Source organism: Lynx canadensis, chromosome A1, assembly GCF_007474595.2.
Source record: "Lynx canadensis isolate LIC74 chromosome A1, mLynCan4.pri.v2, whole genome shotgun sequence".
NCBI lineage: Eukaryota > Metazoa > Chordata > Mammalia > Carnivora > Felidae > Lynx > Lynx canadensis.
Genome location: NC_044303.2, coordinates 199,929,732 through 199,950,931, shown reverse-complemented (window position 1 = coordinate 199,950,931; position 21,200 = coordinate 199,929,732). Strand labels below are relative to the sequence as shown.

The 21,200-nt window shown below is 36.1% G+C and overlaps 1 protein-coding gene and 1 pseudogene across 1 annotated transcript in view; one reads left to right on the top strand and one right to left on the bottom strand.

Moving 5' to 3' along the window:
• The window catches only part of NDUFS4 (NADH:ubiquinone oxidoreductase subunit S4), a 113,378-nt gene that overhangs the window by 55,966 nt on the left and 36,212 nt on the right, over positions 1-21,200 (top strand). Inside the window, exon 3 of the mRNA XM_030330021.1 lies at positions 20,127-20,299. Coding sequence (XP_030185881.1) covers positions 20,127-20,299 — 173 coding nt within the window. The remainder of the gene's footprint in view (positions 1-20,126; positions 20,300-21,200) is intronic.
• Positions 7,480-7,895, bottom strand: LOC115513962 (annotated as a pseudogene).

Genomic DNA, 21,200 nt, shown 5'->3' with positions numbered 1-21,200 from the left:
TATTGTTATACTTTGCATTATTTAAAATTTTTCACAATTACATACAATGCTAGAATGAACAACTTTATACCTAAGTCTAATCTTTGATAGCTTCTTTATTTTAGGATTGATTCTATGAATTGAATTACTAGATCAAAGGGGTTAATATTAATATTTCAAATATTTTTTGATACCTAAAGATAATACAGGATACTTCTAGAGGTCACTAATTAACTCTATATAATTTTAGAGGTGTGGCTCTTCATAGCCTTTTTTTTTTTTTTTTTTTTTAAGCATACATGGTCCAGTTCTGTGGATGCCTTTCAGAGTCTGACACATGGGTATAACAAATTCTAAGAAGTGGAATACATACAAGAAGTAGAAAACAGTAAAAACACCTTTAATATTTTAATGCATTTAAAATATTTAAATGCATTGAAAGTACTTCAAAGCTTAGTACATCCTGAGGATCAACATTATGAAGTTAGCTATCATTGTACTATCAATTCATGATATTCAGGTTGATGAGATTTCTATCATAAATATATGTAAAATGCATAGCAATTAGTACTATTACTACTGTTATTTTATAATGCATTATAACAGTTTGTTATATAAAGACTGTATCTGAGGAAGTTATGAAGCATTCTCCATATCTTACATGTCAGTCTGTATTCTTTCTTATTCTTGTTATAATGCCTTTCCAGAACAATGCAAGCTAATCCTTTAAAAAATGTCTACAGTACTTACTTTGTCATTTATTTGGTGAACTATGTTAATATTGATTTTTTGTTTAATTTATTGTAGTCAGAAACACACTCTGAATTCAGTTTTGAAATTTCTTAAGACTTTTTTTTTTTTTTTAATAGCTCAGAATGTCATCTGTCTTAATGTTCCCATGTATACTTGGAAAGAATGTGCATTTTCTAGTTTTGGGGTTTGGTGTTCCATAAATTTCATTTAAGTTTTATGTTGGTATATAGAGTTCAGATTTTCTTCATCCTGCCTAATAATTTTGTTTACATCTTTTGTCCATTACTGAGAGTAGTGTTAACATCTCAAACTTTAATTTGTCTGTTTCTTATGTTAGTAGTTCACTTTTTTGCTTCACTTATTTTGAAGCTCTACTGTTAGATGCATAAACGTTGAATGTATAAACACTGAAGAGTGTTATGTGTGCTTAACAAATTGATGTTTTTATTGGTATGTAAGGTCCCCCTTTTCCTGTTGCTAATCCTTATTCTGAGGTCTACGTGGGTGACATTAAACAGCTGCTCCTTTCTTCTTAGTTTTGCATGGTGCGTCATGTTTCACTCTTTTACTTTTAACCTGTTTGTGAGCTCATGTTTTAAGTTTGTCCCTTGCACATACATATATTTGGCTCTTGCTTTTATTTTACCTAGTTTGTCTCTGCCTTTTAATTCCCATTTGACTTTTTTCCCCTTCCTTCTGTCCTCCCTCCCTCTTTCTTTATTTCCTTCCTTTCTTTCTTTCTTTCTTTCTTTCTTTCTTTCTTTCTTTCTTTCTTTCTTTCTTTCTTTCTTTCAACTTCACCCATTTCTTTCACTCTAGCCCCCCATCTCCGACAGTCACCAATCTGTTCTCTGTATCTATGGGCTTGGTGTTTTCTGTTTTTTTTGTGTGTGTTTTGCCTTTTTTTTTTTTTTTTAGATTCCACACATAAGAGAGATCATGCAGTATTTGTCTTTCTCTGACTTATTTCATTTAGCACAATTCATGTGAGGTCCATCCATTTTGTTGTTAATGGAAAGATCTCATTCTTTTCTATAGCTGAATAATATTCCATTAAATATATATACATGTTAATATATATATATATATATATATATATATACACACACACACCTATATGTGTATATACAAACCATACATACATACCACAAATTCTTTACTCATTCATCCATTGGTGGACACTTAGGTTGTTTTTATATCTTGGCTATTATAAATAATGCTACAATGAACATATCTTTTTAAATTAGTGTTTTTGTTTTCTTCAGATACATACCCAGAAGTAGAATTGCCGATAGTTTTATTTTTAAATAAATAGTAGTTTTATTTTTAACTTTTTGAGGACCTTCCATGCTGTTTTCTACAGTGACTGCACTGTAGTTTACATTTCCACGAACAGTAACACAGGTGTTCCCTTTTCTCCACACCCCTACCACACTTGTTATTTCTGGTCTTTTTGATAGTAGCCATTTTAACAGGTGTGAGGTGATAGATCATTGTCATTTGATTTGCATTTAAAATCCCTGATCACTGATGATGTTGAACATCTTTTCATGTACCTTTTGGTCATCTGTATGTCTTCTTTGGAAAAATGTCTGTTCAGTTCTTCTTCCAATTTTTTAGCCAGATTTTTGTTTGTTTTTTTGTTTTTGCTATTGAGTTGTATACATTCTTTAAATTTTTTGGATATTAGCCTCTTATCAGATATATGATTTCCAAATGTATTCTCTCATTCAGTAGGCTGCCTTTTTCATTTTGTTGATGGTTTTCTTTGCTGTGTAGAAAGTTTATAATTTGATATAGTCCTGTTATTTACTTTTACTTTTAAATCTGAAGAGTCATTGCCAAGACTGATATCAGGGAGCTTACTGTCTGTATTTTCTTCTAGAAGTTTTATGGTCTCAGGTCTTATGTTCATATCTTTAATCCATTTTGAGATAATTTTGTGTATGGCATAAGATCATAGTTTCATTCTTTTTCATGTGGTTGTCTAGTTTTCCCAACACCTTTTATTCAAGAAATTGTCCTTTCTCCATTGTGTATTTTTGACTCTGTTGAAAATTAATTGACCATGTATGCATGGGTTTATTTCTGGACTCTATTCTGTGACATTGGTCTATATGTGAATTTTTATGCCAGTGCTGTTGCTGTTTTGATTATTGTAGCTTTGTAATATAGTTTAAAGTCAGGGTGCATGATTCCTTTAACTTTGTTCTTTTTCTTTTTTTTTTTTTTTTTTTTTCAACGTTTATTTATTTTTGGGACAGAGAGAGACAGAGCATGAACGGGGGAGGGGCAGAGAGAGGGGGAGACACAGAATCGGAAACAGGCTCCAGGCTCCGAGCCATCAGCCCAGAGCCTGACGCGGGGCTCGAACTCACGGACCGCGAGATCGTGACCTGGCTGAAGTCGGACGCTTAACCGACTGCGCCACCCAGGCGCCCCACTTTGTTCTTTTTCAAGAATGGTTGGCTATTTGGAGTCTTTTTTAGGACTGTTTGTTCTATTTGAGAAAACTGCCATTGGAATGTTGATAGGAATTGCATTGAATCCATAAATTAGTTTGAATGGTGTGGACATTTTAACAATATTCTTCCAGTGCATGAGCATGGAATGTCTTTCCATTTATTTCTGTCTTCATTTTCTTTTATCAATGTCCCATAGTTTTCATTATACACGTTTACATCCTTGGTTAAATATATTCCTAGATAATTTTCTTTTTAATGCTATTTTAAATGAGATTGTATTCTTAATTTCTCTTTCTGATAGTTTATTATTAGTGTGTAGAAATGCAGCAGGTTTGGGGTGTCTGGTCGCTCAATCAGTTAAACGTCTGACTTCAGCTCAGGTCAGGGTCTCATGGGTTGTGGGTTTGAGCCCCTAATTGAACTTTGTGCTGACAGCTTGGAGCCTGAAGCCTACTTTGGATTCTGTGTCTCCGTTTCTTTGACGTTTCCCTGCTTGTGCTCTCTCTCTCTCTCAAAAAAAAAAAAGTAAAAACATTTTTTTAATTTATAAAAAAAGAAAAGAAATGCAGCAGGTTTTTGTGTGTTGGTTTTGTATCCTGCACCTTTGTTAAAATCATTTTTAGTTCTAATATATATTGTTTTAAACATTTATTTTTGAGAGAGAGAGAGAGATATCACGAATCGGGGGGGGGGCAGAGAGAGAGAGAGAGAGATCCTGAGTCGGGGAGGTGCAGAGACAGAAGGAGACACAGAATCTGAAGCAGTCTCCAGGCTCTGAGCAAGCTGTCAGCACAGACCCCCATGTGGGGTTCGAATTCACAAAGCATAAGATCATGGCTTGAGCCGAAGTCCGACACTAAACCAACTGAGCCACCCAGGCACCCCTAGTTCTAATATTTTTTGATGGGATCTTTTGGGTTTTCTGTACATATAATACCACGTCATCTAAAGAGTGACCATGTTATTTCTTCCTTTTCAATTTGGATGCCTTTTATAGCTTTTTCTTGCCTAATTGCTCTGGCTAGGACTTCCCATATTAATGTTGAACAGAAGTGGCAAGAGTGGGCATCTTTGTCTTGTGTCTGATCTTAAAGGAAAAGCTTTCAGCTTTCCACCGTTGAGTATGTTGACTGTGGGCTTGTCACATGGCTTTTATTATGTTGAGGCACATTCCCTCTAAACCCACTTTGTTGAGTTTTTATCATAAATAGATGTTAAATTTTGTCAGATGTTTTTTTGCATGTATTGAGTTGATCTTATAATTTTTATCTTTCATTTTGTTAATTTAATATTATCTCTGTTAATGTGTAATTTCTACCTTTTAATTCCCATTTGATTTCCCTCCCTTCCTTTTGCCTTCTCCTTTCTCTTCCTTTTTTCTTCTCCTCTCCTTTACTACCTTTGTCATCATGATTTTAGATTGAATACATTTTTAAAAACCCATTTCATCTCTCCTATTGATGTTTTATCTCTACCTCTTTTTTTAGTGAGTCCTTTAGGTATTATAGTATGCATCCTTAAGGTTTTATATTCTGCTATGAACTAGTAACATATCACTTTACATATAACCTTGAAACAGTGCTTCCATCTGTTACACTAGTCCTTTGTGTTATTGTTGACATACATTTTACTTTCCAATATAAGCCTCATAGTAAATTATTAATATTGCTTTAAACAATCAGTCATCTTTAAAGAAATTAAGAAACAAGGAGAAAAATCTTTTATATTTACCCACTGATTTACCATTTTTGGTGTTCTTCATTCCTCCATATAGATAACAGATTTCCATCTGGTATCTCTTTCATCCTGAAGAACTTCATTTTAACATATAGTGTACATCTATTGGGACAAAATGTCTTAGTGTTTGTGTATATGGAAATGCCTTCATTTTGCCTCTGCTTTTGAAAGACTTTGCTTTAGCTCAGGCTGCCATAACACCATAGACTGAGTGGTGTCTATAACAAATTTATTTTCTCATAGTTTGCGAGGCTAGAAATATAAGATTCAAATGCCAGCATGTTGGTTTCCTGTTAGGATGATCTCCCAGGCTTGTAGGTGGCTGCCTTCTCACCTTGTCTTCACATGGCAAACAGAGAGAACGAGAGCAAATGTGAGTGTGCAGGCAGGCATGAGTAAACAAGTGCTCAGGTGTCTCTTCTTATATAGGCACTAATCCCTTTATAAGAACCCCACATCTTGATTCATCTAACTCTAATTACTTCTCAAAGGCCCATCATGTTTCCAAATGCCATCCTATTTGGGGTTAAGCCTTCAATACATGGGTTTGTGGGGCAGAGGGACACTGAATGTTACAGACATTCTGCTCATAACCACCTTTTCACTGGTTATAGAATTCTAGGTTGAAGGTTTTTAACACTTTAAAGATGCCATTCCATTTTTTTAAAATTGTGGTAAATACACATAACACAAAATTCACCAACTTAGCCATTTTTAAGTGTACACTTCAGTGGCCTTAAGCTTATTTACAATGTTGTGCAGCCATCACCAGTGTCCATTTCTAGAACTTTTTCATGGTCTCAAACAGAAACTCTGAATCCATTAAACATTAACTCCCCATTACCCACTTCCCCAAATCTCTGGTAACCTTTATTAGGCCTTCTGTTTCTATGAATTTGCCTATTATTCGTTCTTCTTATGAGTAGATTCATGCAATATTTGTCCCTTTGTTACTGGCTTAATTTTTACATAATTCTTATAATGTGTCAGGATTTTACTTCTTTTTAAGATTATCTAAGTTGCATTGTGTATGTATATGCTACATTTTGTGTATTCATTCATCTGTTGGTGGACAATTTGGGTTCTTTCTACCTTTTGGCTGTTGTGAATAATGCTGCTGTGAACATGGATGCACAAATATTTGTTCCAGTCCCTGCTTTCAGTTGTTTTGGGTATATGCCTGGAAGTGGAATGGTTGGATTATATGATAATTCTATGTTTAACTTTTGAAGAACTGCCATACTGTTTTCCACAGTGCCTGTACCATTTTCACATTCCCACCAGCAGTGCATAAGTGTTTCAATTTCTTCACATCCTCATCAACACTTACTTTCTGTGTTTTATATAATAGCCATCCTGATGGGTGTGAAGTGGTCTCTCATTGAGGGTGTCATTTGCATTTTCTTAATGACTAGCGATACGGAGCATCTTTTCATGTGCTCGTTGTCCATTTGAATATCTTGAATATTCAAGTATTGTTCACATTTTTTATTTGGATTGTTTTTTGTTGTCTTTTTTAAATAAATATATTCTGAATATTAATCCCTTATCAGATATATGTCCTGTGCACAAATGTTTTTATTTTGATGAAATCCAGTTTATTTTGCTTTTGTTGCACATGCTTTCGTTGTCATATCCAGGAAGTTCTCCTTAAATTCAGTGTCATGGAATTTCCCCCCAGTGTTGTGTTTTCTTTCTTTCTTTTTGCTTTTTAAATTTTTTTAACGTTTGTTTATTTTTGAGAGACAGCCCGCTTGCGGTGGGGGGAGAGGAGGGGGAGACAGAGAGAGGGAGTCACAAAATCCGAAGCAGGCTCCAGCTCTGATGTGTCAGCACAGAGCCTGGCACGGGTCTCTAAACTCACAAACCACGAGATCATGGCCTGAGCCCAAGTCAGTTGCTCAACGGACTGTACCACCCAGGTGCTCCAACCCCCCTCCCCACTCCCCAGTGTTTTCTTAGGAGTATTATAGTTTTAGCTCTTACATTTAGGTCTTTGGTCCATTTTTGAGTTAACTTTTGTATTTGCTATAAGGTAAGATTCCAATTTCATTCATAGGCATTTGGATATGCAGTTTCCTTGGCTTTGGATATGCTTTCTTCATTGAATGGTTTTGGTACTTTTATTTTCCCCCCATCTAACCTTCCCCACAATTGTGTTGTAAATGCCTTTCTCATGTTTCCTATAGAGGTGTTGCCAGCCAAGATAAGGGAGAATTAAGGGTTGCACATACAGACAAGAAGTAGGTTTGAGACATTTAATTTCAGTCTCAATAAAGAAAGAAGGATTACTCTGCCACAGATAGGTTCCAGTTCCAAGAATTTTGACCTGATGGAGTAATGTAGGTGGTGTATATATAAAGTGGACAGGGTCCAGGGAATGGATGGAGACAATTATGACAGAAGTGACTGGTCAGAAAACAGGTGTTTTCACATTTTGTTAGCTACAGTATAGACCCTAGAGCTGCCTCATTTCCTCTCCTCCCCTGCTCCCCACACCTGGTTAGTCCTTCCTAAAAGCCCTTGCCGTGGCCACTTGGGCCCACTACAACTCCTGCTGCACCTGAGCCAGGGTCTTCTCTGTAGCGCGGTCTGCTGTTCAGGATCCCAGAGCTGGGATTTGTATTGCTTAATTTCAGCTCTGATATAGTCCAGCCTCTTTCCCACTGTGTGGCCCAAGCTTCTCCCGTCTCCTCTTTGACCAGCACAGGACCCAGAAATTTAAAGACCATGTTGGACCGAACCAGCAGGGCCAATTCCTCCTTAATGATATTATTTTTATTAGTTGCACCTCAGGCTTCTGCTGCCCAGACATGGATTTAACTCAGGTCCTTCTGTAGCTGCTGATATCTCCACTTCTCCCTGTAGCTTATTCTGGATTAGTTTAGCCATGGCAGGGATGAAGGCCTGCATGGAGTTGGGAGAGGGGCTCTGGGTCTCATACTCTGGAAGGTACCTGAACTCGCCTTTCTGCCTGACATTCTCCCTTCACTATTAATTGAAGTATACCAGTCTTGGCCTCTTGTTGAAAATCAGTTGACTATATATGCAAGAGTTTATTTTGGGGCTGTCTGTTCTATTTCATTGGCTTGTATCTGTCCTTATACCAGTACCACACTATTTCAAATGCTATATAGCTTTACATAAGTTTTGAAATCAAGATATTTGAGTCCTCTTTGTTCTTCTTTTTCAAGATTTGTTTTGAGGCCAGAATTCCATATGAATTTTGTGATGAATTTTTGTTTCTGCAGAAAACATAACTGAGATTTTGATAGAGTTTGCATTAAATCTGTAGGTTGATTGGGTAATGTCATCTGAACAATATTAAGACATGCCAGTCCATCAACACGAAATGTCTTTCCATTTATTTTTGTGTTCTCTAATTTCTTTAAACAGTGTTTTGTAGTTTTCATTGTACATGTCTTTCACCTTCTTGGTTTATTCCCAGGTATTTTATTCTTTTTAATACTATTGTAATTGGAATTGTTTTCTTAATTTTCTTTTCATATTCTTTATTGCTAGCATTGAGAAACAAAACTGGGGGGCGCATGGGTATGTCAGTTGGTTAAACATCCGACTTCTGTTCAAGTCTTGATCTTGTGGTTAGTGAGTTTTGAGTCCCACATTGGGCTCTCTGCTATAGCACAGAGCCTGCTTCAGATCCTCTGACCACCCCCTACCCCCACCGCCCCTTCCTTGCTTGTGCTTTCTCTTAAAAATAACTAAACATTAAAAAAAAAAAAAAGTTAAAAAAAAACACACAACTGGGTTGCTTGTGTGTGTGTGTGTGTGTGTGTGTGTATCTTGGTACTTTGCTGAACTTGTTCATTAGCTCTAACAGGTTTTGTGAGTGTGTATGGAGTCCTATAAATCTATGAACAGAGATAATTTTACTTTATTTAGAATTTGGATTCCTTTTATTTATCTTGGGTAATTGCTCCTTTTCAGAACTCTGCCTCAAAAAGGTTTGTTACCTCAGCAACCCTAAGCTCCTAAATCCTACTTTCTCTGCTCTGATACTAACTACTGTGTTGTGCTTAGGCTTCGCTGTGGTCTGCAGTGTGCTTCCAGGCATAAAGCTGAGATAGTTAAGGACTACATCATGAATTCTCCTTCCAGGGATTACACTGTGATTCTGCCTACCATCCAGTTGTCCAGTATCTGAAAATAGTGCTTAAAGTAACTTTCCCAGTTTTATATGTCAAGGGCAGTAGTCTGGTAACACTTAATTCCATCATGGATGGCAGTGAAAGTCCATTTACATACTACATTGTGATGATTCTTTTACAATAATGGCTTTGTTAATGAATCTGTACTTTTTTTTAAACTACCTTTAACAGTTTGTTCAGGTACTGATTCTCTCAATTCTTTCTATAGAACATAGAACATGTTTAATGACACCCCAACACACTACATACTATGGCTGAATTTAGGTTTCATTTTAGTATACAGCCAGACTTCGGCTCACAGTAATTGAGTCATGCTTACCAAGACCCAGTTGTGTTTGTTTCCATAAGTTTCTATGCTAGTTTTCCTTGAAATTGTGATTATATAATTTAATTGAATACTATGATCTGATTGCTATATAGGGGACAAAGAGTTCTTTCTATGACAGTTCTGTTGAATACTTTGAAAAGGCAATATAATGGAGGGGCACCTGTGTGGCTGGCTCAGTTGGTTAAACATCTGGCTCTTGATTTCTTGATTTTGGCTCAGGTCATGATTTCATGGTTCATGAGTTTGAGCCGTACATCAGGCTCTGTGCTGACTGCATGGAGTCTGCTTGGGATTCTCTATCTCCCTCTCTGTCTGCCCCTACCCACTTGTTCACACACACTCTCTCTCTCAAAAAATAAATAAACATTTAAAAAAAAAGAAAAGAAAAGACGATAATGGTGCATTTCTTTAAAAAAAGTTTTTTTAAAACATTTATTCATTTTTGGGAGACAGAGACACAGCGCAAGCAGGGGTGGGGCAGAGAGAGAGGGAGACACAGAATCTGAAGCAGGCTCCAGACTCTGAGCTGTCAGCACACAGCCTGATGTGGGGCTCGAACTCATTAACTGTGAGATCATGACCTGAGCAGAAGTCCGATGCTTAACGACTGAGCCACGCAGGCACCCTGATGATGGTGAATTTTTAATGAATTCTGTCAAATTAGGTGGAGGTGAAACAATTACAAAAGATTATAATGTAAAAAGGAAATCATAAAATTCTAGACAGATTTTGGACTCTGTTTCCCAAATGTCTTTGCATTCTAACTTCACATTTAAAAACCCCCAAACTAATAAATTAACTTATTTTCCTGGTAACTTGTCAAAGAAACGACACTTAGAATTCTAATCATTGGACCCATACTCAAAGAAAAAATACTGGCCCTATTATCAGATTATTAGAAGAGTGTACATGTATGCTTTTTAAGTTAAAATACAATGTATAAGGTGTGAATGTATATGTGTGCACGTGCATGCACATGTGTGTGTATATTTACTTACTTAGGTGGTCCCCTGTCGTCACTAGTACTTTCAGCTAACTGACTGTCAATTCCTGAGTCAGAAAGGAGACTTCTGTTGGGTAATTTCACTTTTATTCTAAATTAACAAGGAATTGTCTTACACATCTTAATGTGCCTCCTCACAGTCTAGTTTGATCTTCACATCTTTGCCTCTTGAATATTGCTTTGTTAAACAGAAGCATTTAGGGGCTTCTGGGTGGCTCAGTTGGTTAAGTGTCTGACTGCAGCTCAGGTCGTGATCTCATGGCTAGTGAGTTCGAGCCCCTCATCGAGCTTGCCACTGCTGTCAACGCAGAGCCTGCTTCAAATCTTCTGTTACTCGCCCCAACCCTGCCTCTTCTCCGTTTGCATTCTCTCTCTCAAAAATAAATAAATCTTTAAAAAATCTTAAAAAAAAAAAAAAAGCATTTAGCTTTGGATCTGTTATTTTTTATTACTTCCAGCCTCCTTTGCAGATTTAATTAATTTCATTTATTGCTTAAACTACTTCTTGATTTTAAGAAGTTAATTTACCTTCTGTTCCTTTGCTTTGATATTTTTTCAACAATTATTTGATATTTGGTTCTTTGCTGCTATGGCTTTTGTTTTCATAGTTCTTAACGTATGTTGTGTGTATGTCAGCCTTTTAATTTATTACCAGGGTATGAGGAGGACTGTTGGATTAAAAAATTGGATCTTTTCAGACTATTCCAAGTGCTCTATGGCCACACTTTTTTGTCCTTTTATTTCGCCTTCTGAAAAAGCTCCTACATGCCTGATAGCTACATGACTTAGTGATTTAAAAATCCCAAAACTTCTGGAGCATTGGATTAAAAAGAAAAAAAAAAAGTTGCCTTAACTGTTACAAAGTTGATCATTATTATTATAGCTTTCTTCTTAAAATTATTAGCTTAGTAACTTTCAAAATGATTCAGAGAAGCATGTTGGTTTTCACTGACACAATATTGATCATTTAATTTGTGAGGCATTTTTTTTTGTTTTTTTTTTTTTTTTTTAGTAACTTTCAGTTGTTTCAAAATTAATAGAAACCAAAGATTGTTTCGTGTGTTTCCTTGTATAAAAATGAAGTCTCCCAATGAATTTTCCTGATTTGAGGGGGGGAAAGTTTTAGCATTTTTATTTTTTATTTTTTATTTTTTTAATTTTTTTTTTCAACGTTTATTTATTTTTGGGACAGAGAGAGACAGAGCATGAACGGGGGAGGAGCAGAGAGAGAGGGAGACACAGAATCGGAAACAGGCTCCAGGCTCTGGGCCATCAGCCCAGAGCCCGACGCGGGGCTCGAACTCACGGACCGCGAGATCGTGACCTGGCTGAAGTCGTACGCTTAACCGACTGCGCCACCCAGGCGCCCCTCATTTTTAAAAAATTGTAGCATTCTCTCATAAAATAGCTGATTAGTAGACTTGATTTGGCTATGCCATATGTTAAATCATGTACTACAAAATTAACTATATACAGAACAAATCTGAAAATATTTGCTATCTGCACACCATTGTGTTGAGAAGGAACAATTTATTTTGCCCTTCAAGGTCCCTCTGGATGGACCAAGAACCAAGTTGACATGAGACAGATTAACAGGAGACAATAACATTTCATGGTGTACATTTGGCAGTTCACATAGCCTTGGAGTTCCAAAGACAGTTGAGCAACATGATGCCTCTTTGAGCTAAGGAGAGGGTGGGAATCTGAGGATACAAAGGGGAGAAAGACTGTTAGCAGGAAGGTAAGAGGAGATGTTTAAAAAAACAAGAGTTGCCTTATTATATAGATAAATTTCTTAGGTAAAGAGGAATCTCTGTTAGTAGCTCTCTTTCTGGTACAAATAGGCAGTTGAGGGAGAGGTAAAGAGCTTTTCCTGAATGTGCTGGGTTTTGATTGTTTTTAGTTCAAAATGATGTCCATGCCAAATTGACCCATATTGGTGTGGCCTACCCTTGGCCCCTACAATTACAAAGAGATTGTGTGATGTTTCAGAGTTATATTTTGGGCAGTTAATTAGATTTTAGATGAGTGTTAACCTTTTCATGGCGGTTTCTTTTGGTAGCTGCTCTTATAAAGTAATATAACATCATTTAGGTCATTTTTGAAGGAAAATTTGTTAAATTTTTGGTATGTTTTTACAAGTCAAAAACCAAACTCATCTTCTGTAGTTTTGCGTGGAAGAACGCACACTAAATAAATCCAAGCCAATTAATATATACCTGTGCCTTGAGAGGATAAATGGAAGTTGGCTTCCCTTTTGGTGGCAATACAAAATTTGACCACGGTTTTGGAAAGCAATTTGATGACATATTACGGACCATGAACATTCTTATAACCTTTGACTTTATCAGTTCTACCCTCAGTTGTGGTTAAAGGAATTAGGTTACAGGGATTTTCATTGCAGTATACTGGAAAAGCAATAATAACAAGACAGTGTGATTTTTCAATAATGAGAGATTGCTGATCGATCTATCATGGCCACTAGCTCAGGAAATGAATGGGTGAGTCCTGGTGCACTGCCTCAGCCAACTGCTCCATCCCAGGAGATTCCTGACGGGGCTGGACAAATTGGAACCATAGCTCCTGGCTGCGTTTGCCAACACTGTTGCTGAACAAACTTGTTGCAAGAGAAGCCAATAACTCAAGAGATAAGGGTTTGGAAAAAAGAAAGGGAGAAATTTATTTCAGGGGCCAGCAGCCATTGGAGGTGGCAGGTTCAAGCCTTAACAACCTACCTCTCTGCTGGCAAGATGGATGCCTGGAGTTTTATAGGGAAAGTTTGTGGTGGGGGGGTGGTCCATGCAAGAAAGCAAGCAGAGAGCTCATGATCACAGGTGGAATTCAGTATGTGTTTAGCCCATGATCATGGTCTGAGAAGGGGATGTGTAGGGTATGGTCTTCTAGACACTCATTTACTATTCGAGCCTTTTTGGTCTGGCAGTTGGAATGTTCAGTCATTGCAAAATGTCTTCGTCAATGCCTCAAGAAAGTGCAGTAAGAAATAAGCACAATACGTTTTAGTTAGAGTGTGAGTTAAGCAGTCTTGTCTATTTCTGGTTTTAACCATTGGCGTCTGTAGTTTAGTAAGAGGGCTCATTGACAGAATTGGCTAAGACATTGTGACATATTAACTTAATAGACTATTAATGAGGATTATGGGGCACCTGGGTGGCTCAGTCGGTTGTGCGTCTGACTTCGGCTCAGGTCATGATCTCACAGCTTGTGAGTTCGAGCTCTGCATTGAGCTCTGTGCTGACAGCTCAGAGCCTGGAGCCTGCTTTGGATTCTGTCTTCCTCTCGCTCTGTCCCTCCCCCGCTTACACTCTGCCTGTCTCTCAAAAATAAGTAAGCATTAATTTTTTTTAAATAGACTACTAATAAGGATTAAAACAAATATGAAAACTAGGTCAAAAGAATCAATGCAAAATAACTGTATTATTATAACTATGTAAAGTGGAATTGTATATGGATATTTATTGGTAGGTAAAACAGTTAAGAAAATGGTTGCTAGGGTGTTAAGCATATGGATATATTTTTATAAATTTCTCTTTAATATTATTAAGTGTTTACCAGTATCGTTAAAATCTTAAGTATCTTTTTTTTTTTTTCAACGATTATTTATTTTTGGGACAGAGAGAGACAGAGCATGAACGGGGGGAGGGGCAGAGAGAGAGGGAGACACAGAATCGGAAACCGGCTCCAGGCTCTGAGCCATCAGCCCAGAGCCCGACGCGGGGCTCGAACTCACGGACCTCGAGATCGTGACCTGGCTGAAGTCGGACGCTTAACCGACCAAGCCACCCAGGCGCCCCAAAATCTTAAGTATCTTGAAGGAATCATCTTCTCTGTCCCTCTTTGGTCAGATATTTTCTGATACTCTTTCACCTTTAAAATTTGATTAAATTTTTTTTATTTAATCCTTCCAAACAGTGCTATTACATAGCTTCTGTGATACAGTTTTTAAAGGAGGAAATGGACATAGAGTTTAAGCAACTCGTCAGTACTGCATAGGTAGCAAATGGTGGTCCTTGGGTTCCTCCAGATTTATCTGAATCCTACTTGCTTTCTCTTAACCAATATTGTATTTTCCATTGTGATTATTTAGTTATTTCTGCCACGCATCACCCCTACCATGGGTGCACAAATTGTAAACTTATTCAGGAATAAAATTTTGTCTTTATATTCCCTGCAGCCTCTGGCATGGATAACTTGGCATAATAGGATCTTTCATTTTGAGTTGAAATAAAGTAAATTATATCTTATTCTTTCAGTTTCATGAATGTTGTAGGCTTATCAGTATGTGTTTTCATACTTAACACAACGCATTTAACATATTTTACTCAGTGTTTTTGATGTGTACAACAAATGGGACATTCAGCCCTTGTTTTTAAAAAGCTACATTTTTCTCTCCTCCAAACTTGAAGCAGCTTATGGACTCTAATTACAAAACCCTTTGTTGTATTTTGATTACTAACTCGTTTTTCAAGGAAGATGGGAGATTTTCTGTATCTTGACACCAGCTTCCCATTACTTATTCACTCCATTCTTTTTATAAAGTTCAATATTACTTTTTATGAGAATAGAGATGATGTCTGTACTGTTTTGAGCATTATGTCTAGTAACTAATACATAGTAGGTGCCAAAAAATACGTTGAGTAAATGAGATACATTCTTTTTATTGTCTAAAGTAAGCACTTTATATACATTAGTCCTCATTTTACTTCATTTAGTTAATTTTATAGATGGTGAATGAAAAGAAGTTTATTTGCCCAAAGTTGTGATTTGGTATTCTTCTAACCCAGTTTGACTCAGCCCTTTGCTTTTAACCATTGCTCCTGTTCACAAAGAGCTAGGAGTAATGAAAATAGTTAGGGATTGATACTCATGTGTAATTCTTAGTTTGATTATGTGTTACATGATTTTCAGAGTCATTTGCATGTTACTGTTTCTATCTTAGCATTTTATTTAAAACTGAACTTTTGGTTCCGTGATAGCCTTGCCCAGTATACAGAATGTAATGTTGCATTCCAATACTTGTTTCATTACCTGGTTGGATTCCCACATCAATGTGTTGCTTTAACAGACAAACAAAAGTCAGTTCTACTAGCACACCTCTAATGTATTTTTACAGTTTTTATTTGTATCTGAATTTTGATGACCACTGACTTTTTAGAAGTGCTTAAAGTTCTTCCATGATAAGTAAATACCTATAGTTATGCTGTCAACTCTTTATATTGTTCAAACTATAAAATTTATTTTGTAAACTGTCCTTCATTATTTATGAGACCACTTAGTGAGTTTCTTGTGCAAAGTATCTGTAGGGTACTTGAAAGGAAGTTTTTATTACAGATTTTTTTTTAACATCTTTCATGGTTGAAGTAGAATATAAACGCAGTCTTCAAATTTAGATCAGTTTTAGCCCTAGAATAAATTTAAATACATAATTGGTAACTAAAAGCTTGCAGTAGAACAAGTTTCTATAAGCAGTATTTGTACTTAATGTTCCAGCATGTGCTCTATTAAAACTTTTCAACATCGATCCATACATGCAATTTATTGACCTTATTACCCAGAAACCTGGTTAAAATTTTGGCTCTTCTGGATGTGCTGGGAGATCTGTCAAAAATTCACCAAAGTGGTGAAAACCTTTTTCATTTATTTCTCTTTATGACAAGTGTAAACTATTAAGGTTAAGTGGGTGGGGCAACTGGAAGTAATTACTAAGGCCAGTGGCATTTTTGTGGTTTAATAAAGGCAGAAGCTAATTATTCAGTTTTTATTTAAGTGAAATGGTGCCAGAAAGGAGGTTCCTGCAGAGCAGCTGCACTCCTTCAGTGTTACCCTAATTTACCAAAGACACAACTGTCACAAACAAAACTTTTAAACTTGATATATAACCACAAAAGTAAGGAGGCTTTTGTTTGGAGTGCATGCAGAAGAACTCCTTTATACAAATCAACCGGCAGATGACGGACAATGATGAAAATTTGATTCTTTGAAGTCATAATAGTCATTGAAATGTGTGAAATTCTGGTATTGAAAAGAGAGCGACCAGCAAGACTCTAAATCCTGGGTGGTTGCAAGAAGCTTGCTGGGAGGTTTTTCTGCATTTTGACACCAACTTCCCATTGCTTGTTCCCTGCTTCCTTTGTTAAAAAAAAAAAAAAAAGTTGAATTCACACAACATAAATGGGGACAGTTGATAACCGAATCATACAGTTTTTATATGGAAAACAAATATTTTATAATGGAAATTGGTATTTGAAAGAATAAAGTTCATTTACATCTACTGGCATATACTTTCTTAATGATTTTTTAAATTCCTCTTCCGTTTAAGTAGACTTGTGAGATAGAAGGTCAGCTGTAAGCTCTTCCAGAATTTAAGACTGTGGAGGAGATGGTGCTGAAAGAGAGGAACTTTGGAATTGTGAGGTGCATCTTTTCAGGAGCAAATATTTATCTGAATGCCCTTCAGTCTATGAATCATTAGTCACATTTCTTAAGATCGCATTATGGTACATATGATTGGTGTTTGTGAAATTTTATTAAGATAGTAAAATTATTTAATAATTGGAATACAGGTTTTATGCTTGACTCAACTGTTTAAAAATTAAAAGTTTTAAAACTCAGAAAATTAGTGTCTATTATCTAAAGGATAACTTGACTTATGAGAATTTATACATAATTATTAGCTAGTGAGAGTTGAGTTTCTTTAGGTAAAAACTTGAAGGCTTCTCATCCAATGTGATGTAGCTTTTTTGTAGTCATAGAAAATTATGAATTGTTATTTATAAATACGTATTTTGCCAATAAAATGAGAAATCTATTAAAGGCAATATTGACATCAGCAAAGTATTTGGATAAGTCGGGTTTTCTTTTTAGAAAACCACCGGTGATCCAATATTGCAATACAGAAGTAGAAATCTAGACATAATGTCTTTAGTTCAATGTAGTTTAGTTTGCAGATGTTTTATTTATTTATTTTGAGGGAGAGCAAAGAATTCAAGACACAAGTAAAGATTTCAACATAGTGCTTCATAGTTCTTTTCAAGTATTACATTGTTTTAATGGAATCTTGGAGTGGGAGCTTTTAGCCCATTGAAATGTGGCTTAAAGGACAGGTTCTTCTGTCACTAGCTGAAGCCGTGTGGATGAAATGATAACAATAGTGTCGTAATGCATTTTAAAAGTGTGAGAAATCAGTTTGTCTAGACTGAGAGTGTGCCTACAGGGACTAGGAATTTTAGAGCTTCTGTGCCCTTTAGGTGTCAAGTATGTGAGAGATGCCAAGCCTTTTCATTCTCGGTCTTTGGCAGCAGCTCAACTCTGCTGCGGCACCTTACATGTCTTCTGCAGGCAAGAGCAGGGACTTTGTCAGAACAACTTGGGCTTCAAAATTCAGAAACTTTTTTGTGCCAATGCCAACTTTAAATTGGGGGATGAGATCAATTAAAAAAATGTCATACTTGGAGAAGCTATGGAAGCACTGGTAGTTGTTCAAAATAGAAAGAGCTCCGTAACATTTTAGCCACTTAAAGAGATTTTCCATCCTAAAAAATCATTCTGTCCCCTTCTATTTTAATAGTACAAATCAAGAAATGCTGTTTCTTTTTTTAAAAAGTTTTATTTTCTATTACTTTGTCATATATATACATCACAATGTAGAAGGTAAAGAAAAAGTAAATCTGTTCCCTATAATCTCATCTTCCTGAGCTAAATGGTATTATAAGTGTTTAATGTCTCCTTTCCTGTAAGTCGCAAAGAGTAGCTAACTTATAGTTCTATTTTTTATGAACTTTTATGGAGGGTTTGCTGTGGAATTTGCAAATGGTGCCTCGCCCTGTAATTTTGTAACACACTTATATTGTTTATTTATATACCACTTAAACTCTAGCTGAGGAAATAGGACTTTAATATAAAGATACGTAATATTAAATAATAATATGACAGACTACAAGTGCTATAGTGAATTCAAAAGAAATAAGCAATGAGGACTTCCCAGGAGTCTCTTTTAAGCTCTTGAGTAGAGAAATGTGGTTCAGAAAGTGAACAAATGTCATAAAACATGAAATTCCTTTGAAATTGAACTTGGTGATTAAAAATTACCAATTAAAACTTATATTCATACATTTAGAAATTATGAACCAATTGCATTTATTTTATTTAAGAAACTTTTTAAATGTAGGCACATACTAGAAGTGCGTATTTGTGTAAATATTTATATGGATTATTTTGATAGTTTCTCCAAACAGACAAGCTGTGACAAAGTAACCACACCTACTTATTGGTGCAGGTGGAAAGGTATTGTGTTAAGCAGAAGATTGGTTGCCAGCTAAAATAACTTTAAACAGTGTTTTCTTAATCTGTGAGTAGGAAGACTAGTGAAGTCAGAAATGCGCTTAGTATTTTCCCAGTATATGTTGCTGCACTAAGTGTTGACAGTAATTATTTGGTCCATAGCATTGTTTAGAGTGGAACTATAAATTAACATTAGTCTTCTTTAGGGGATATGTTACAGTGAAATAGAAATTCACAAAATTTTCTAGTTTTCACAAGTTTGGTGATTTTTTTCATGTTAACTCTGTTGTTTTTAACCAGTTTTTAAAAATTTAGTAAGTGAACCATGGTTTTAAAATGCTTCATTTGTAAGAATATGATTAACCCTGATATGATCTTACTTTGATCAAATATTCTACCATTACTGAAAGGAGACTTAAACTCTGAATTACTTTATTATTTTGTGTCCTGACTGCTACTATGTTTGATAAATATGTCTAATCTGGGGCATCAAAATTACAGGCATTTATCACTTTGAGCATTTGTTAAAATTATTTTAAAAAAAAGAGAATCAAGAAAGTTACCGTTGTTTTCATATCACATTTCTGCAAAAACTGTGTAACTTTTATGGCTTACCTTTGCAGAATAAATTTGGTGTGGGTTCTTTTCAGTAGATTTCATTAAAAGGAGATAAGTCAAAATGCTAATTAAAGTTTATAATTGGTTTTATTTAACAAAAGGTTTAGGCCTTCCCCTGAAGGAAATGACTTCTTGTAAGCAGTTTGACACGGAAACCACTGATAATAGATTTTTTTTCTTTTTAAAAGTAACTTTTTATATGCCCTTACTTTTTAAAAAATATATGTATTTTGAGAGAGAGCACACGTGCGTGGGAGGCACAGAGAGAGAAGAGGACAGAGGATCTGAAGCAGTTTCTGTGCTGACAGCAGCAAGCTAGATGCAGGGCTTGAACTCACAAACCAAACTGAGATCTTGACTTGAGCTGAGGTCTGAGGTCGGATGCCTAACTAATTGAGCCACTGAAATGCCCCTCCCCTTAATTTTAATACCCATTCACATTCTTTCTCTGCTTAATAGTTACACCGGCTCATGAAATAAGAGTCTATAGGCTCTTCTACCAGCAAACTCTTCAGAAATTATCAATGCTTTATTGGACAAAAGGGACCTAATTTTTTTTTCATGAACCCTTTCCCACTGTACCCTAACACTCCTCCCAGTATACCTTTTCCAGATATCAAAATAGCAGTTTATATGGTAAAAGCAGAGTAGTGAAGTCAGAAAGCTAAAAACCCCAGTTTATAAGTCTGAATAGAATTGCATGAACATAAAAAGCAGCAAAAGTACATCAGAGTGTATGTGAACTGTTAGAAATGTGTTTGCTTCTTTTTCTGTAGGATATCACTACTTTAACTGGCGTTCCAGTAGAGCATATCAAAACTAGAAAAGTCAGGATCTTTGTTCCTGCTCGCAATAACATGCAGTCTGGAGTAAACAACACAAAGAAATGGAAGATGGAGTTTGATACCAGGGAGCGATGGGAAAATCCTTTGATGGGTTGGGCATCAACGTGAGTACTTTGGTTTAATTTGAATATTGTTTCTGCTTTTTCTGTGTGGGTTTTCCTTTTAAATATGTTAAATTGTAAATCCAATATGTTGACAATACTTTTTGAGACCATTTGTGTAGGTATAATGTTAAGTGATAGACCTATATGTTATATTTACATGAATATGTATTTAATGCTCATGTAAGGGTGGACCAGCACAAAAATCAAAGAAACAGTCTTTTCAGAGAACTATTTGCTGGATAAAAATGGCTGACGCTAAGCATTGTTAGCATGGCCCCAAGCTGTTTAAGATACACTGTGTGAATAGTGTTAATAATTTAATGACACTTTTGTTTACGTATAAATTATTGTTTGTTGTTGTTTGTAAGGAGAAGAGTGAGTTTAGAAATTAGGTATTATGGGGTGCTTGGGTGGCTCAGTCGGTTAAGCGTCTGACTCCTGGTTTCGGCTCAGTTCATGATTTCATGGTTAGTGAGCTTAGACCCCTAGTCAGGTTCTGTGCTAACAGTGCAGAGCCTGCTTGGGATTCTGTTTCATTCCCTCCACCACTTGCACATGCTCTCTCTCAAAATAAGTAAATAGATTTTTTTTTAAGAAAAGAAAGAAATTAGGGGCGCCTGGGTGGCTCAGTCGGTTAAGAGTGTAATTTTGGCTCAGGTCATGATTTCACAGTTCATGAGTTGGAGCCCATGTCGGGCTCTGTGCTGACAGCTCAGAGCCTGGAGCCTGCTTCAGATTCTGTGTCTCCCTCTGTCTCTGCCCCTTCCCTGCTCATGTTCTGTCTCTCTCTCAAAAATAAATAAGCATTAATGAAAAAAAAAGAAATTAGCTATTTTGAGGGAAACTTGCAAGTTCCTGAGATCTTGTGATTAACAAATTTATAGTGCATTGGAATAAAGTG